General features: G+C 53.6%; 1 protein-coding gene across 1 annotated transcript; it reads right to left on the bottom strand.

Annotated features, from left to right (window-relative positions):
• Positions 1-5,534: 5,534 nt before the first annotated feature.
• Positions 5,535-15,121, bottom strand: ZNF135 (zinc finger protein 135). The gene is made up of 4 exons (XM_030297507.2): positions 15,059-15,121; positions 13,543-13,627; positions 10,768-10,894; positions 5,535-7,401 (listed from the first exon to the last, which is right to left on the bottom strand). The coding sequence occupies exons 2-4, from the start codon at positions 13,573-13,575 to the stop codon at positions 5,702-5,704; spliced, it is 1,860 nt and encodes a 619-aa protein (XP_030153367.1). The 5' UTR covers positions 13,576-13,627; positions 15,059-15,121; the 3' UTR covers positions 5,535-5,701.
• Between the last annotated feature and the right edge of the window lie 3,182 nt (positions 15,122-18,303).

The following is an 18,303-nucleotide window of genomic DNA, read 5'->3' as shown; positions in this document are numbered from 1 at the left end:
ACACGAAAATAATAAAAGTCGTCCAACCCCTACCTATGTGAACATCTTCCCTTGCTTGCCTGTGATCTTGGGCCCCTGCCCCCCATACACACACCTGGGACACACCTGGGAGTGCCTGAGGTCCACATTCCTACTGTTGGTGATGATTCCTTTGCTCCAAGTGCTGTCCAGTTTCTCCACCTTAGAGTTACTTTTCCCCCTTAATTTGTGGGGAGACGCTTAAAGGTAACGCAAATACCCTGCTTCTCACCAAAATGCCACCCTCCCCCCCAGCCCCAGGGGCATCCTCCATTGATGATTTTTGCCAGATGGTTGCAAAATACTGGTTATCTGACACCAGCCCTCCTTCCGTGGCATTACCAGCCAGCCCTGGGCATTCTGCTGCATAGCCAACACCCTCCTTTCTCTCCCATTTATTTGTCCTTTACTATCAGGATTGGACTTAGGGATTCCTCTTTTTTCAGTGTTTTTTTCAAGTTTTATTACGTATTGCTGTCCTTGGTAATTTTCGTGCTCAGGTTGTCCCAGATGTGGCCAGGGAGAGTCCCTTCAAGAAGGCTCCTACATCCCTGTAACATGCCTCATCATGATTAAAAATTTTTTTATTTAAATGTTTATTTATTTTTGAGAGAGCGAGAGACAGAGTGTGAGCGGGGGAGGGGCAGAGAGATAGGGAGTCCCAGAATGTGAAGTAGGCTCCAGGCTGCGAGCTGTCAGCACAGAACCCAATGCGGGGCTCAAACTCCTGTACCGAGAGATCATGACCTGAGCTGAAGTCGGACTCTTAACCAGCAGAGCCACCCAGGTGCCCCTCCATCATTGTTTGAACAATTCCTTTTTCTTTAGCACAGTAAGATGTTCCAAGCCCAAATTGTTCCTACCCTGAGATCAGCCATTCCTCTAGTTCCAAAGAACTGGCTCTTTTTAGTGTGGCTTCTTTGAGACCAAATCTGAGTGGCAGGTGTATTCATTGCTAGTAGGGTATTTTCTGGTGAGCTAGGAACCATAGGCACATAAGATAGACACACAGCTACACACACAAAGGTATGTGTGCCCGTATGCATGCATATACACATACATATACAGCAATACCTCCATTTTCAATCTACTACTCCCCTATATTTTTATGTCAATAGTGCGAATCCTAAAATCAACGCATTTGTTAATATGCTAAGACCTGGGACACCTGAGTGGTTCAGTGGGTTGGCTGTCCAAGTTTGGCTCAGGTCATGATCTTGTGGTTCGTGGGTTCAAACCCCATGTCGGGCTCTATGCTGACAGCTTGGAGCCTGCAGCCTGCTTCAGATTCTGTGTCTCCCTCTTTCTGCCCTTCCCCCACTCGCACTCTGTCTCTCTCTGTCTCAAAAATAAATAAGCATTAAAAATTTTTTAAAAATTTGTTGGTGTTTATTTATTTTTGAGACAGAGAGAGACAGCATGAGCAGAGGAGGGGTAGAGAGAGAGACACACACAGAATCCGAAGCAGGCTCCAGGCTCTGAGCTGTCAGCATAGAGCCCGACGTAGGGCTCGAACTCACGAGCTGTGAGATCATGACCTGAGCCGAAGTCGGACGCCTAACCGACTGAGCCACCCAGGCACCCCAACATTAAATTTTTTTTTAATTTTTTTTTTCACGTTTATTTATTTTTGGGACAGAGAGAGACAGAGCATGAACGGGGGAGGGGCAGAGAGAGAGGGAGACACAGAATCTGAAGCAGGCTCCAGGCTCTGAGCCATCAGCCCAGAGCCCGACGCGGGGCTCGAACTCACGGACCGCGAGATCGTGACCTGAGCTGAAGTCGGACGCTTAACCGACTGAGCCACCCAGGCGCCCCTAATTTTTTTTTTTTAAAAATGCTAAGTCCTGGGGCACCTGGGTGGCTCGGTTGAGTGTGTGACTCTTGATTTCAGTTCAGGTCATGATCCCAGGGTTGTGAGATTGAGCGCTACAGTGGGCTCTGCACTGAACGTGGAGCCTGCTTAAGATTATCCCTCCCCCCCACCCTCTTCCTTCCTCACAGGTGCTCTCTAAAATATTTTTTAAAACGCTAAGTCCTAAAATACCTCTAAAAATCATTTCAGAATTGCTTTTCTCAAACCACTACAAAAAACAAACCTACTGAAATGATGTCAGGATTTGTTTGCTGTTCCCTTGCCATCACCATCCTGACCAAGACATAGTGGAACACACAAATGGGTGATTTATTCTACAGAAAGACAAAAATATGGCCAGATGTTCCCACTGTTTATCTCAGAGGAAGCTGGGTTGGTTCAGGTTTTAGGGGCTTTGGATCTGTGCTGAGGGTTTCCCACCCAAAGGGGTGGCCCATTGAGAAAGGTGCAGCAATCGGGAAACACGAGAAGGTGGCCTTGGTCTCTCCAATGGAGTTGGGAGGGCTGGAGAGTGTATAGATCATGGAGCCCTGAGCCAGGACTCAGAATGGACATAAGACACCTGGAGAGCTAGGGAGAGCCCGAGGTGCACGGGCACTAAGAATGGAATGGAGTTCATGGCTAACTTCCGTAGGGTGGCCGAGGATGAATGGTCAAAGGGTTAGAAAAAGGTAAATCCCATAAATGGAAAACTGGCCAGATGGGAGTAAATTTCAATGGCAAGAAGATGCTTAAATGCCTTCTGTTACAGATTGAATTGTATCCCCCACCCCAAATTTATACACTTAAGTCCTAACCCTCAGTGTGACTGTATTTGGGGATAGGGCCTACAGGGAGGTAATTAGGGTTAAATGAGGTCATAAACAAAAAAAAAAAAAAAAAAAAAAAAAAAAGTTGAAATAAATGAGGTCATAAACATCGGGCCCTCATCCCACAGGACTGATCTCGTAAGAAGGAGGCAGCAGCAATTTCTCTTTCATCACGTGTGCAGAAGAAAGGCCATGAAACACTACCATCTTGTTTTGCTCACAGATTCAGCGGATCAGTAATTCGGAAAGGGCACAGCAGGGATGGCTTGTCTTTGCTTCACCATGTGTGAGACCTCGGCTGGGAACTTGAAGTCTGAGATACCTTGAAAACTGTGGGGTTTGAGTCACCCTTGCACGCCTGATGCAGCTGGGAAGCTTGCGGGCTAGGACTGCTCACTGGAGCCCATACATGGAGCTTACCTGGCGTGGACATCCTGACCACACGGTGGCCTCCTGGTGGTGGGAACGTGTTTTTTTTTCCTTAATGTTTATGTATTTTTGAGAGATAGAGACAAAGCACCAGTTGGGGAGGGGCAGAGAAAGAGGCAGGCGCAGAATCCAGAGCGGGCTCCAGCCTCTGAGCTGTCAGTGCAGAGCCCGACATGGGGCTGGAACTCGTGAACCACGAGATCATGACCTGAGCCAAAGTCAGATGCTTAACTGACTGAGCCACCCAGGCACCCCAGTTGGGACTTCTTAACATGGGGCATCTCAGGATTCCAAGCACACGTGTCCCTGTGAGCAAGGTGTAAACTGCATGGCCTCTTCCGAACCTGTGTTCACCCCGTTCGTTTTCCCTTGTTGGTCTTCAACTTTTGTGTCAATAATTGAGACAGATCAGCAACTATCCAAGTAAGTTGGGCCCTCTAGTCAGGAGTGCACTCACCCCCGAAGTTTTTCGGACACTCTGGGTGTAACTTCTGCAACTTCTGTCACTGCTGTGGCACTGCTAGGGAGGGAGCCTTTTCGTTCCCGGAGGTAGGGCATAAGTGACACTGTGTGAGCACCTCCTATGGTTCCTACTGCCGTGCTGTATTTCCTTTTGTATCCTTGTGGGGGCAGGTGAGCAGGAGCTGAGTGCGATGGCAGGAGCTCGCATGACTCAGTTTGTCAGTGACCTGGCATTTTCAGAGGGCTGCTGAAGAGCGTGTGGTTGGGGTCCATTTTTACTGAACTGCATTGGACTAGAGGAGCCTTAACATGTTTCCAAATGTAATGAATGTTCTCTTAAGAATGATATTCCTAGAGAGTCTGAACTATGCGCAATTGGCATGACGTATTTTCTACACTGGATTCAGGGGTAGGAACCTGGTTTCCTTGAGAACAAGAAGCTACCTACACAAGGATAGAAGCACAGGGAAAGGAGGATATGTGTAATAATGGGAGGGGGACAAAATAGCTGCCCAGGGACCGAAGCTGAGCTGTCCTGTCCAGGATAGCCACTGGCCAGCTACGTGTGGCAAATGAGCATGTGAAAGGAGGCCACAGACAAATGAGATGTCCTGCAGATGTAAAAGAAACCGGATTTGGAAGTTATAGTTAGTATACAGAAAGCAAACAAAACATCTCATTAGTGGTTTTTCATACTGATGTGTTGAAATGGTAACATTTGGGATATATAAGGACAGATATTAATTTCACCTGTTGCTTGCTTTTTATTTATTTTTTAAACGTATTTATTTATTTTGAGAGAAAGAGGGCATGCGTGGGGGAGGGACACAGAGGGAGAATCCTAAGCAGGCTCTGTGCTGTCAGCCCAGAGCCCGATGTGGGGCTCGATCCCCCCAACCGTGAGACCATGAACTGAGCCGAAACCAGAGTCAGACACTCAACCGACTGAGCCACCCAGGCACCCTTCTTCTTGCTTTTTAAATAGGACTATTACAATATTTAAGTTTACCAATGTGGCTTGCATTTTTACTGGAGACTGCTGTTTTCTTAAGTGGCTTTTAAGTGACTATGACATTCCAAAAACAAAACCAAAAAACTTTAAAAGAGAAGAGGCATTCCACAAGCATAGTGAGGACTATTGGAAGACTATTTAAAATACGCTCCCCCAAGGGAGAAATTTCAAGTTAACTGGAAGCTTATATCCCAGCATTGTGATTGGAAAATCAAGCCAACTGATATAACCCTGATGGCTGGTGACCAAATCCAGCCAACGTAACTTAAATATGGGCTCTAATGAGGATGGCAAGTCACCATTCCAAGTGTCATGGTTGTCAGAGAGACTGCTGTTAGTGAATTCAGGACGCAGTTTAATACTATGGACCTTCAAGATATATTATACAAAAAACAAAAGCTTTTTAAAAAACACTGGGAAAGGGACTCGATGAAAAACAGTCAAGAGAAGATTAACTTGTACATTTCTCAAGAGAGAGAAACCTTGCAAAACATAAGGTTCCAATGTGGAGGTGCTGTTGTTCAGAAGATGGTGGCTTAACAAAGGGAAAAAAAATCTTCCTTTTTGTGAGTCCTCAACATGTGTTTCTAATGCCTGTGAGTCACCCGTAGAGAAATTCATAGTCGCCTTGCACCATCATGAGCACCCCAAAGAACGTAATGTGCAATAATGATAAATTCTGCGTGTGGTCCCTGCATATGAAAAGCATTTGTTGGGTTTCTCACCACTTTGCAAACCTCTGGTTTGGCATAGTGTGAATCCTTGGACAGAAGCCATCCCCAGATCCACTACGTTCCCCCACGCCCCCCGTTTTTCTCTTCTGTAGGTTCTCTGATGTAGCATTAGCGGTCACTCATGACTGAAGGTCCTCAACTCCACACTTCCTACCACTGTTCGGACGGGCCGATATCCGGGGACGGATGACCTAGAGCTCGGTATTCCCACAATCATTTCTGTCGTTCCTCTCTAAGGGTGCGGGAAGGCTTGCGTACGCACAGATTTGTATCGCTTCCGTTAGGAACGACGGGGTCAAGTCTGGTAAGGGATGAGCTGTGACTTAAGGCTTTTCCAGGTCCGAGCAAATGTGAGGCGGGCCTACCCGGTATGAGTTCTCTGGTGCTTGGTGAGGGACGAGCTGTGTGTGAAGGCCTTCCCGCAGTCCCTGCACTCATACGGCTTCTCTCCCGTGTGGATCCGCCGGTGCTGCGTGAGGTGGGTGCTCTGCCTGAACGATTTCCCACAGTCCTGACACTCGTAGGGCTTCTCCCCAGTGTGCGTGCGCTCGTGCTGGCTGAGCGATGAGCTGTGACTGAAGCATTTTCCGCACTCGTTGCAGCCGTAGGGCTTCTCCTTGGTGTGGATCCTCTGGTGTTCCACGAGGAGGGAGCTCTGGCTGAAGGCCCTGCCGCACGCGTTACACTCGTACGGCCGCTCGCCCGTGTGCGTCCTCTGGTGCTGGACGAGCGGGGCCAGCTGGCTGAAGGCCCGGCCGCACTCGCGGCACTCGTAGGGCTTCTCGCCCGTGTGGATGCGCTGGTGCTTGGTCAGGGACGAGCTGTGGCCGAAGGCCTTGCCGCAGTCGCCGCACTCGTACGGCCTCTCCCCGGTGTGGACCCTCTGGTGCTGGGTGAGGTGCGTGCTCTGGCGGAAGGCCTTGCCGCACTGGCCGCACTCGTACGGCTTCTCCCCGGTGTGCGTGCGCTCGTGCTGGCTGAGGGACGAGCTGTGGCTGAAGGTCTTCCCGCACTCGTGGCAGCCGTAGGGCCGCTCGCCCGTGTGGATCCTGCGGTGCTCGGTGAGCAGCGTGCTCTGGCTGAAGGCCTTGCCGCAGTCGCCGCACTCGTACGGCCGCTCGCCCGTGTGCGTCCTCTGGTGCTGCACGAGCGGCGTGATCTGCGTGAAGGCCTTGCCGCACTCGCGGCACTCGTAGGGCTTCTCGCCCGTGTGGATGCGCTGGTGCTTGGTCAGGGACGAGCTGTGGCCGAAGGCCTTGCCGCAGTCCCCGCAGCGGTACGGCCTCTCGCCGGTGTGGACCCGCACGTGCTGGCTGAGGTGGATGCTCTGGCGGAAGGCCTTGCCGCACTGGCCGCACTCGTACGGCTTCTCCCCGGTGTGCGTGCGCTCGTGCTGGCTGAAGGACGAGCGGAAGCTGAAGGCCTTGCCGCACTCGCCGCACTCGTACGGCTTCTCGCCCGTGTGGGTCCTCTGGTGCTGGACCAGCGGGGCGATCTGGTTGAAGGTCTTCCCACACTGGGGGCACCGGTAAGGTTTCTCGCCGGTGTGGATCCTCTGGTGTTTGGTGAGCGCCGAGCTGTTTCGGAAGCCTTTCCCGCATTCGGGACACTCGTAAGGCCGCTCTCCCGTGTGCGTTCGGTGGTGCTCGAGGAGTGCCGAGCTGTGACCGAAGGCCTTGCCGCACGCCTGACATTCGTAGGGCTTCGCTTTCGCGTGTGTTCTCTGCTCGCCGAGGAGCCCTGGGTCTGGCTTCCCCCTCCCCCCGCGCGTCCCTGGCACGTGGAGGCCTTGCCTTTCTGGAGTCATTGGCTGAGTTGGGAAGCGGGGGCTCAGACTGAAGCTTCCCCCAAACCCATCCCCCTGCTGCTGCTGCTGCTGCTGCATGGGTGTCTTCACCACATGGCTCTCTCGACTCTGTCTGCGGCAGCCCTCTGCATCGTCACCCTCTGAGTACCGCAGACTATCCCACAGGAACCTTTCTGCCAGGGCACTGGTACGTATTCCTTCAGTGATGTCTTGGGTTGGGGTGGACACTTTGGTTTGGGGTCTGGTTTCCAGATCTGGAAGAAAAAAAACCCCGGAAATGTTCCTTAGTTTCTGTTTGGGGGGAAGGGTTTGGGTTGGGTGGGTGGACGGATGGAAGGATAAAACTGATGGTTTTGGGGGCGCCTCAGTCAGTTGTGTCCGACTTCGGCTCGGGTCATGATCTCACGGCTGGTGAGTTTGAGCCCGCGTGGGGCTCTGTGCTGACAGCTCAGAGCCTGGAGCCTGCTTCAGATTCTGTGTCTCCCTCTCTCTCTGCCCCTACCCCGCTCATGCTCTGTCTCTCTCTCTCAAAAACAAACAAACAAACAAACAAACAAAAAAAACTGATGGTTTTGAGAGGCTCAAGGCACAAGTGGCTTTAACCATTTAAAAATACAGTTTTGCAAATCAGGGAAGGAACGCAAGCAGGAGAGGAAGCTCTGAGAGTGGTCAGGGGTGGGGTAGCTGGCGCAGGGGCCTCAGTGGGGCTTGCAAGGGGAACGCAGGGAACGAGGCAGGGAGGCAATGCGAGGCGGACAGAGGGCATCCAGGGAAGCTGTGGACAGACGCCCCAGGTTGGAAGGAGCAGAGCGATGGCCAGGCCCCAGTGAAAGCAGCCTCCATGGCACCAGGTGGCAGCGGAGGAAGAGCCGTCTCACAGGTGAAGGACCCCCTGGCCCAGCTCTCCCTCTGCCCCAGCTCTCCCACTGACAAGGTCCGCTTTCTGCTTGGCGGTCTCGGGCTGTTCCACCTGCCCCTGATGTGAAGAAACGCATCAGCTCCCCCAGACTGGAGGCCGCTGAGAGGCGCATCGCCGGAGGACGGATAAATGGCCTGAGCTGTCTGGGAGGACTTGGATCTGTTCTGCTGGGTCCATCTCACCATATGAGAGTTCCCGGAGGGCAGGGCTTCTGTCCACCTGGGTCACCCCTGCACCCACGCCTTCAGCTGAGGCCAGCAGACATGGGGGACGAACAAACAAACGTACCCTGCCCCGCTCCTTCCTGGCAGGACTTCCTGCCCCGGTACCCAGCCCCTTCTGCACGGCCGAGCCCTCGCGCATGCCGACCCACCCCGACACCGGACTGGCCCTAAGGTGTGATATGGGCACTGTGCCCATTTAGGTTATGCTCCAGTGAGGTGTTAAGGGGAAAAAAAAAAAAAAAAAAAAAAGAGGGGTCAAGCCAGGTGTGGCTGGCAAAATGGCGGCTCCCAAAGATGTCTGTGTTCTAATTCCTGGAACCGGTGAGGAATGGAGGCTGCTAACCCTTGCACATTAGCTAGTCCTCTGAGATTACCCCGGGTGGTCCCAAGGCAACCACAAGGGTTCTGGAATGTGCGAGAGAGGCAGGAGGGCCAGGGCCAGAGGGACGTGAGACCTGAGGGCCGTGCTCAGTTGGGAGACGGACGAGGCCATGCTCAGTTGGGAGACGGACGGACAAGGAATGTAAGCACCTCTGGAAGCTGGAAAGTGAAAGGAGCTGGGTTCTCTGCAGGCCCCCCGGGAGGAGCGCTGCCCTGCTCACACATGGAATGTAGCACAGAGATGCCCACTTCGGACTTCTGACCTCTGGACTGTAAGATAATGTGCGTTGCTTTAAGCCACGAGGTTTGTGGCAATTTGTTAGAGGAGCCATACGAAGCCAATATTCTAGGTAAGGGCTGGTTACCCCTTTTGCTGGGGAGACTCTGTCCTGACCCCCTCCCACACGCCGGCCATTCTTTCCGGGCCCTGGCGACGGGCCGTTGCTTAAATAGGGTCAGGGCCTGACACCAGGGGAGACTGCCTGCCAGTGGGCACGATGGCCTCACTGCCCGGAGTCGGTATTGGTCTCAGGAGCTGGATAAGGTGTATGAAGAGCAGAGCCCCACAGGCACAGGGAAAAGCCCAGACTGGATCCATGGGCCCACAGATACATGAGTCGTAAATGCTTCTGTGGTTTAAACTGCTGAGGCCGCCGAGTTTGTTACGCATTAGGAGTAGGCTGCTGCCCACCCTGGTGCCTTTTCACTTGCTGTTCCTGCTGCCCAGAACCCTGCCCTCCCAGCTTGTTTCACGGCTGCACTGTTCTCACGACTCAGGCTTCAGCCACATGTTGCCTCATCTCTGCTCAGGTCCTCCCCACAACCCTGGTCTCTGCCTCATGACCTGCTTCGCTTCCTCAGCACTCATCATGTGCCGTGAGCGTCCTGCGCAGTTATTGCTTTACCTATCGTGTGCCTCTTCCCTCACCAAGAACGTAAATTCAGTGAAGATGAGGGCTTGGTCTCAGCCACAGCAGAACAGGTGCTTGGTGCACATTTACCAAAAGACTGAGTAGCGGGGCGCCTGGGTGGTTCAGTCAGTTAAGCGTCCGACTTTGGCTCAGGTCACGATCTAGTAGTCCGTGAGTTCGGGCCCTGCGTCGGGCTCTGTGAGGACTGCTCAGAGCCTGGAGCCTGCTTTGGAGTCTGCGTCTCCCTCTCTCTCTGCCCCCTTCCCCACTCACACTCTGTTTCTCTCTCAAAAATAAACATAAAAAAAATTTAAAACGACAACAACCGAACAGTCAATTTGCTCTGAAGAATGTGAGAGCAGACACGGAGAGTGCCCCGGGGTGTGACTGGGGCCCTCCCAGCCCTGCAAGGCTCTCCCCTCACTGCGCACACGCCTCTGGGAACCCCGCCGTCTACCGCCCATGGTTCCTCCTGCTCCGGCAGGGAGACAACATCCGGCTTCGGGAGCCAGCGTCTTGCCCAAGGGGAGACCCGCAGAGTACACATTTGTGTTCCCCACCCCTTCCCGCCCCTCCATCTGCTCCACCTTCAGTCTTCCTAAACTCAATCGGATGCAGGTCCCAGAGGCCACAGTTGTAGCCCCCTTAGGACCCCCACCCCTGGCTGTGGGAGGACGTGTGACTCAGCCCAGGCCAATCAGGCTCTGCTGCTTCTCCTGCCCGCCCTGGCAACAGTGACCAGCGTGGAGGGGACCTGGCCACCACACCAAGACAACCCAGGGGCCTTCCATGGGTGCCCAGGACACAGGCCCGGTCTTTTCCGCTGGTCTCAGACATGGAAGAGGCACCTGGGCAGCTCTCTTCTTACCATCAGAGAGGCCCACCTGCAAATGGAGGCAGAGTGAGGTAGAGGGAGGAGGTGGGGAGGGAGGGGGCTCCTGACAGCACCACAGGAAGACTCAGGTAGGTCTACCTTGGCACCCACTCTTCCCCTCTTACCTCATGATTTTCTGCTTCTAGCATTTTCAGTGGGATCTGCAACATGCAACCAAACATCGGGTCTCTAAAGCCCAAAACTCATTCTAGGTGTTTGCTTTTATGGCCTAGACCTATCCCAACTTTTGACCCAGAAGAACTAGAATCTGTGCTGGGGGCAGACCAGCGGGGGCTCGAGTGTAGCCTTACCCACGGAGACCAGGAGCCTGAAGGTCTCCAGCATCACATCGCGGTACAGCGTCCTCTGGGCGGGCTCCAGCTGCCCCCACTCCTCCTGGGTGAAGTCCACAACCACGTCCTCAAAGGTCACTTGCTCCTGAAACATCACACGCAAATGTCCTCACCCAGGCCAAGCCTGGTGATAGCTGCTACCGTGAGCAGCTGGTGAACAGGGACATGAGCCAGGCTGATTTTTCTCAGGTCTGAGGATTTGGGCCAGGTTTTCCCATGGGACTGGGGGGTTCTGCTGGAGGAAAGGGGGTCTGAGGAGAGAAGAGGACATAACCCAGTCATGCAGACACAGGATCCCCAAGATGCCATAATGGTGGTGACTGAGGGAGGGGTATGAAGGAGCCCCGGGGGGGGGGGGGGGGGAAAGCCTCCCACGCATCAACCAGAATGTCCACTAGTGTCCATACCTGTAGTCACCAAGCTGCACACTCCTGTAAATCTACACTGTGCATTAACCATAGCTGAATACAAAGTGGGGCTGGGGAGACAGAAAACGGCCAATGCGGTGATGGGAACAAGCAAATGAACCGGATATGGGGTCTCCAGTGACAGGACCCCTGGAGACTGTTTCCAACTCTTTAATTTTGGACCTTTGAACACTGGGGTAAAAACACGATCCTCAAGGAGAAAGGCTGATGGTGGGTTCTGGGGGTGTGGGGCGGTTCTGGGGGCATTTCCCATCATGATCACACCTGCACGGGTTTTCTGAAATTCCCACACAAGGCCAGTTTCTTCCACGACTGGATGGAGAATTGATGATTTTCTTGAAGGGACGTGAGGGTCAGGGGCAGACATCCTCCACAAAGGTAGCTTTCATCTCACCAAATCACGTGCTATGGATGGCCGGGGAGCAGAGGAAAAGCCCAGGGTCTTCGCGTGTCACTGGCCCATGTGAGGGGGGTGAGGGACACAGGGTGCCCAAATACTGGATCCTGGCCCACCTGGCAGCATCTGTCTCTGCTAAAGCTTCTCTTCCCAAAGGAAGGGAGCTGTGAGGCATGAACTAGGCATCTGGGGTGGGGGGTGGCACTGTCAAGACCCGGCCCTGCACCCAGACGATAGGGCTTCAAATTCCAACCCAGGTACATCCTTTAATGTTTACTTATTTTTGAGACAGAGCGCGAGAGACAGAGTGTGAGCGGGGGAGGGGAAGAGAGAGAGGGAGACACAGAATCCGAAGCAGGCTCCAGGCTCTGAGCTGTTAGCACAGAGCCCGACACAGGGCTTGAAACCACGAACCGCGAGATCATGACCTGAGGCAAAGCTGGACACTCAATCGACTGAGCTACCCAGGCGCCCCTCAGGTATATCTTTTAAAGTGCTCAGTGCCTTCCTCCCCTCATCCGTAAGTGGGTGAGGACTTCCTGAGAGGGCTGTTGGAAGGAGTGAAGGAATTGACATGATGCATTTACCCCAGGCCTGGCACACAGTGTGTGAGCCATCATTCAGACAGGCGTGCCGGAAGACTTGGAAGTTTTAACTTTCTTTTGCCAATTTCCCTATTTCCCCCACATTTTCCAGACTCAGTAGGTCTCAGTGGTTATCTGCAGAGACTTACCGAATACAGGGTCACTGTTCTGGGCACCACATATGCCATGGAAACGAGACACGCGCCTGGCCTCGTGGTGCCTGTGTGCTAGCTGCAGGGTCAGGGAGCTGGCCAAAACTCACATCCCAGGAGGGCTCAGTGCTCCAGTGAAAATGGGAGGGGCGCTTCTGGGGCAGCCGTGCAGACGTCTGCAAGGGCCACGAAGGCAGCGAGACATGTGCCGAGCACTGGAGGCCCCACTGGGGGCAGGGGGTCCGAGGCCGGGCTCAGCCACTCCCAGCAGCGGGGCCTCAGGGTTGTGACTTGTGTCCGTGCCTGTTTCCTCACTGCCACCTCATGGGGCTGATGTGGGGGCAGAATAGGGTGAAATGTGTCCAGCGCTGACCACAGGGTTTGGCACCTTTACTGTTCCACCCGTTCACTGAGTGCCTACTGTGCGCCGGGCCTTTGCGTGTGACAAAAATGGTCAGAACTGCTTCCCAAGGCCCTAGGCCCCATACAGGTGGCCTAGGAGACTCTGTTCGCCGTCTTCCCATTACCTGTGTGTGCCTGCCCTTCATGGAAATGCTTGGCGTGGTTCCACCTCTAGGCCTTTGCTCACGCCGTTCCCCTGCCTGGAACATGATTCCTGTGGGCCTTGACCTCACTGCCCCTTCCCCTGCAGGTCTCTGTTTGGGGGCCACTTCACAGGGAGGCCTTCTGGGCTATGCTGGTTAATGCCTGGCGCCCAGCCCATCTTCTTCTGGACCTCATTTCTCTGCACGTCACTTGGCACATTTACGTTCCTCACGGGGACTGTGACCCCATGGGGATGGTGAAGATTTGCTCCTCTTGTCTGTTCTTGCACCTGCAATTTCTAGAACAGGGCCTGGGAGGCACCTAGTCCACGGCAGGTGCTAAATAACTGTCGCCTAAGGGACTGGATGGAGGTAGTGAGTTGAGAAAGTGCCAGACATATCAGTGGGATGGATGCTGTCTGCCAGAGTAGAACGGGGCAGTTGAGGGACTCAGGGAGATCCCCTCTGAGGCGGTGAGGTGTGAGAACCTCAAGAGGATGACTCTGGACAAAGCACATTCCTGGCAGGGGGCAGAGTAAGGGCGAAGGCCCTGAGAGCAGAATGAGTCTGGCGGGACCTGAGGCTAGGGCCTGGGAAGCCTGAGTGTGAGGGTGGTGGTGTACTCACCGGGGCCCCGGCAGTGAGGAGCCCAGCAGTCATTCCCTCCTCCTCTGGCCTCTTCCAGGAACAGCCAGCTCCTCTGCAGGTGGTTCTGGGGGGAGAAGGGAGGCAAGAGACCGGGCAAGTGCCTGTGGTGGCCAGAAAGCCCACACCCCGGCATCTGTGTGTGGGAAGGAGGGGCTGTGGCTGTGGGAGCCTGGAGCCCTGCACCCGGGCCAAACCCAACAGTAGTGAAACCTCAGCTTGGCATTTTCCCGGCACCTACTGTGTGCCCAGGGCTATTCCAGGTGTTGTTGACAGATGACCTCAAATTTTCCTACTCCACTTCACAAATAGGAAAAGTGAGGGCCACGGTGGGCAAGGAGCACACCCCCAGTTGCCCAATAGGGTGATGACTATTCCTGTTACCATGACAGAAAGCTAGACAGTTATGGGGTCTTTGGGCATTGTGTGCCTCAGTTTTCCTCTCCCATAAAATGGGAGTGGTGACCTAACAGAGGTTATAGGAATTAATGTGTGGAAAGGGCTGAACATGGAGCCTGGCAGGCAGCAGGATGCACAAGTGAACACAAGAAGTATACACCACTGGTGCTGGAAAGAAAGCCTCTTGCTTCAGTGAGCATCTACTTTGCTCGACATGCAGGCCCTGTTGATGGTGGTTCATAAACTCCTCTCTGGCTCAGTGCCCCAAATGAAACTCAGGCCAAAGGCAGTATGCATTTCCCTGGTCTCTCTGAACCTTTCCTTCATGACTCTGATTCTGTCTCATCCCACTTGTGCCCTGTGGTCTTCACAGCAGTTTCCAAGATGGCAGTTATCTTGTTCAGTGATGTGTTGATGGGGTTCTTATCATCTCCCTGACTCCCTGACTCCCCTGGAGACTCTGGGGGCCGAGACAATGTTGCGGGCTCTTGGATATAGGCTAGGACCTCGCCCTTAGAGCATCGAAACATGTGCTCGCTGAATTAATGAAGGAGACTGGATGGTTCCTACCTTGAAGTCAGTGCTCAATAAGACTTTAATATAAGGAGTCTGTTTTCTGGGTCCCAGGCGGCTGGGATTAAAGTCTTATGCTTTTGGTCTCCCTCATCATCATCATCCTGAGAAGCCCCTCAGCAAGGTGAAGCTCCAGAGGTGACAGTGGCGCCTCGGCCTTCCCCACCCTCCGAACCCCGAACATCCCACCCAAGCAAGGGAGGGATGCAGGCCAGGCTGGCTCCAGTCTCTGAAGGGTCGGGCCCGCTAGGATCTCTGATTGTTACCCCGAAGCCGGAGGGTCCCACCTCTTTTGCCAAAGCCAGGTCCCCACCCTGGCCCCAACTCCTCCTCTCGGACCCGGAGACATCCCCACCCCCACCCCCAAACCGGGCCCCGCCCACTCGGTCCCGCCCCCACCGCCCCCGAAGCGACCCGCTCCGGGCCCAAAGCAGGAAAAGGGACTCTACGCAGACGCACGCGGTAAGACCCCTGGATGCCCTCCCGTCTCGGCCTCCTCCGTTCCAGCGACCCCAGTCCCACTTACCAGCCGGACCGCGAGACAAAGGCCGCAGCCGCCACCAGCAGGGTCTGCGCCTGCGCAGGCGGACGCCCAACTACATCTCCCAGAGGGCGGCGCGCGCACTTCCGGTCGTTTCCTTGCTCGGCCGGCCTCCTCCCTGGGTCCTGGCTGCTGAGCTCGGAGTCCGAGTTCGGCCGCGCGGACCCCGCCGGCCTTAGTCTCGCCTCCCTGCCCCAAAGCTCTCCTACGCCGTATTCCCTTGTCTGATGGCCGGACGAATGCCACGGCCGCCGTTGGCCGGGACTGCGCCTGCGCAGGCGGGCGCTGAACTACAACTCCCAGAGGGCCACGGGCTGGTTCCGTGCGCTTCTGCCCCACCCGTCGTCGCGCGGGACCGGACCCGAGTTCTAGTTTCGACGCCCGTACTTATGGCGCCCTCACGAGTGTCCACTCCGTGCGGGCTGTGTCGTGAGCCCCGCGAACGTCGCCCCCGCACTCTTAACAGCGGGGACTGGCCCGGGACTAGTTTAGACAGAGTGGTCAGGGGGGTCGGGGATGCTGAGCAAAGGCTGCGGGAAGAGCCTGGGGAGCAGTCTCCGGACCGGGGGCACAGCCGCGCTAAGGCCGCGGCGGAGAGGCCAGTGAGGAGGCATTGTGAGCGTCCAGGTGAGTCCCCTCGGAGTAGCGACACACTGCTTTCATATTGGAAATTGTGCCGTAAACTTTATTGTTGTAAAACCAACCGGTGTTTCCAAAAATCAAACAAAATGCAAGACAACAATGACACACACACACAAAACGGAAACATTCGCTAAGATGCCAAACCCAGGAGCCGTTTACATTTTGCCACACCGACTCAGCTTTGCAGTACTTAGTACAGGGTTCTAGGAAACGTCACGTGGTGGACATGTTTTTAAATTGCCTCACGTCATTGTCAAATGTGCGCATTTGAACAGCAGCATCATATTCAAAGCCCATGTGCCCTCGCTGACCGAATTTGTCATTTGCTGAACGTTGACCAAGGCCTGCCAGGCGCTGAGCCCCGGGTACAGCAGCGCACAGTGGACTAGAGGCCAGTGGACAAGATGTGCACACTCGCCATTCCCCACTCAAGCCAGACTTACTTTCACTGATGAACACTGACCGTCCCTGGAGCAGTGAGTGGAAAGAATCTAACCAAGGCTGAGCCATGTGCACTTGCCCTTTTAAGAAAGACTGATTTATTCAAGACAGGGTTTGCATGCTGAATTTGAAGCGAAGAACAAGTTTTAAGGGCATTTTTTTCTTTGAAAGAACTCTGACTCTGAAAACAGCAGAGAAGACAGTAAGAATTCTCATGTTAGGGAAGAACCTAGCTGGGTACGTTTTTTACACACAAAGACACTTGAAAAGATTAGGCTGATTCTCAACATGAATGAAAGACCTTAAATTTCATAAGCCCTAAAACTGGTTGTTACAAAAAAAAAAAATATAATGGATGGCTCAAAATCAGAATGCACTGATGTAAACAAGGCAAAGACAAGCTTATTGGCTTTTCTTTAAAGTGTCTTGTACATTCAAAGACTATAAAAGGCCCACATTTGTGATTGTCATACTGAAAGCCCACCTGCTCTTCTCTCTACTACAGTTTGAAGGCTTTAAAATATACATAAGATGTCAATTATCAGTTCCCTCACCTGCAAACCCAAATTCAAAGAGATACTTTTTTTTTCTTTTTTCTTCCACAAAATATGGACTCTACTCCCCCCCCCCCCCCCCCCTTCCTTTTACTGGCTCAAAAGGTATGTATGTGTACACACTCCCATTATGAAATCTTTTTCTCAAAAAGGTCTGGGCAGAGTCCTGGTGATGAGCTGTTGATGCTGCCACACAGACTTGCCTGCTCACGGGGACATACCCCAGCCCTAATACCGAGCCGCGTTGCTCTACATACCTCCCTTGGCACTTGACCCTGTTACCTTCCTCTAGCCTTCTAATCCTTGTTTTTTTCCAACCAACTTTCACAAACTCAAATGCCTGCAGGGGCTGGGCTCTGTTTGAAGGGATGGATGCTGATGGTCTCAGCCAAGTGGTGCCACGTGGACAGGTAAGCCGAGTGTCGCAGGTCTGAACTTCTCAAAAGAAGCCAAAAATTTGGATCTCTGTGTGAAATCTCTTGATTCACAGGGTATTCAAAGAGTTTTAAAACACTGTCCATTAAACAGGATGATCTGAAGGCTAGCTCTGTGATGCTCTCACCACTCCAGACCGTGTTGGTAACCAGTGGCTGGGTACCACTCAGGCCAGTCTTGACTTCCTCTAACCTCAGGGTCGCCTTCACCTGGCTGTGACAGGACCCTACCAGAAGCAGGTACATTAGAAATCAGTGTGGCTTTCAAGGAATTCTATAATCATTATGGATAGCACAACTTCATTACACTCTAATTTTGTTAAATTGTTTGACATATACATTTAAATATATTACAGCGTTTATCCTTGTGGATATATTTCATCCTTTAAACAAAAAATCATTTTGGGAGCCTCAGAACCTAGCAGTGCCCAGGCCTCTTCTCCTCCCAGAGGTCCTGGCTTCAGTGGGAAGGAGGGTGGTCTGTTTTCCTCTGGTTCCCTGGAGCGTGAGATGATGAGGATTTGCGCTGCATCACAGCACCCAGTGCCTGGCCCAGCAGATGCTCTGTGACAAGAGCTGGAGGACAGACGAGCCTGGGAGGTGTCCTAGTGGGCAGGTGTTGGGGTCTTGCAGGGGACGCTGGCAGAGGAAGGCACAGGGTGAGCCAAGCATGCAAGGAGTGAGGAGAAAGAGAAGAGAGGGGCCGGTACTCTATCTCACTACAGCTTGAGGAGCATCTTGGGACTAGGCAGGCCGGGCAATTAACTCAGTTTGGCGGCTTTGGTGAATCGGGATTCGGAGGAGCGACTCTCCAGGCCCAGGGCCCTGGGCCACATCCTTGCCCCTGTCAGCCAAGGCAGAGGGTGTTGAGGGGAGCCTTCCATGATGCTGCCAGCTCCCCTCCTCAGAGGTCCAGGTAAGGCTTCCTTGGCTGATTACTGCAGCCCTGCGGTGGGGTCTTGGCAGCGGCTGCGGCTCACATACTCATTTGGTTACCATTCACCCATTTTCACTCACGAAGGGCTGCTCTGGGCCAGGTGCTGGTAAAATGCTGCAGTGAAGACTTTTCTAAGCAGAGGAGGCATCCCTCGAGGAGGTGAGGAGGCCCAGCATAGGAGTCATTGTGGAGACAAGCAGGAACTGAGTGGGCACAGGAAGC

Source organism: Lynx canadensis, chromosome E2 (genome assembly GCF_007474595.2).
Source record: "Lynx canadensis isolate LIC74 chromosome E2, mLynCan4.pri.v2, whole genome shotgun sequence".
Classification (NCBI taxonomy): Eukaryota; Metazoa; Chordata; class Mammalia; order Carnivora; family Felidae; genus Lynx; species Lynx canadensis.
This window is presented reverse-complemented; position numbering and strand designations above follow the sequence as displayed.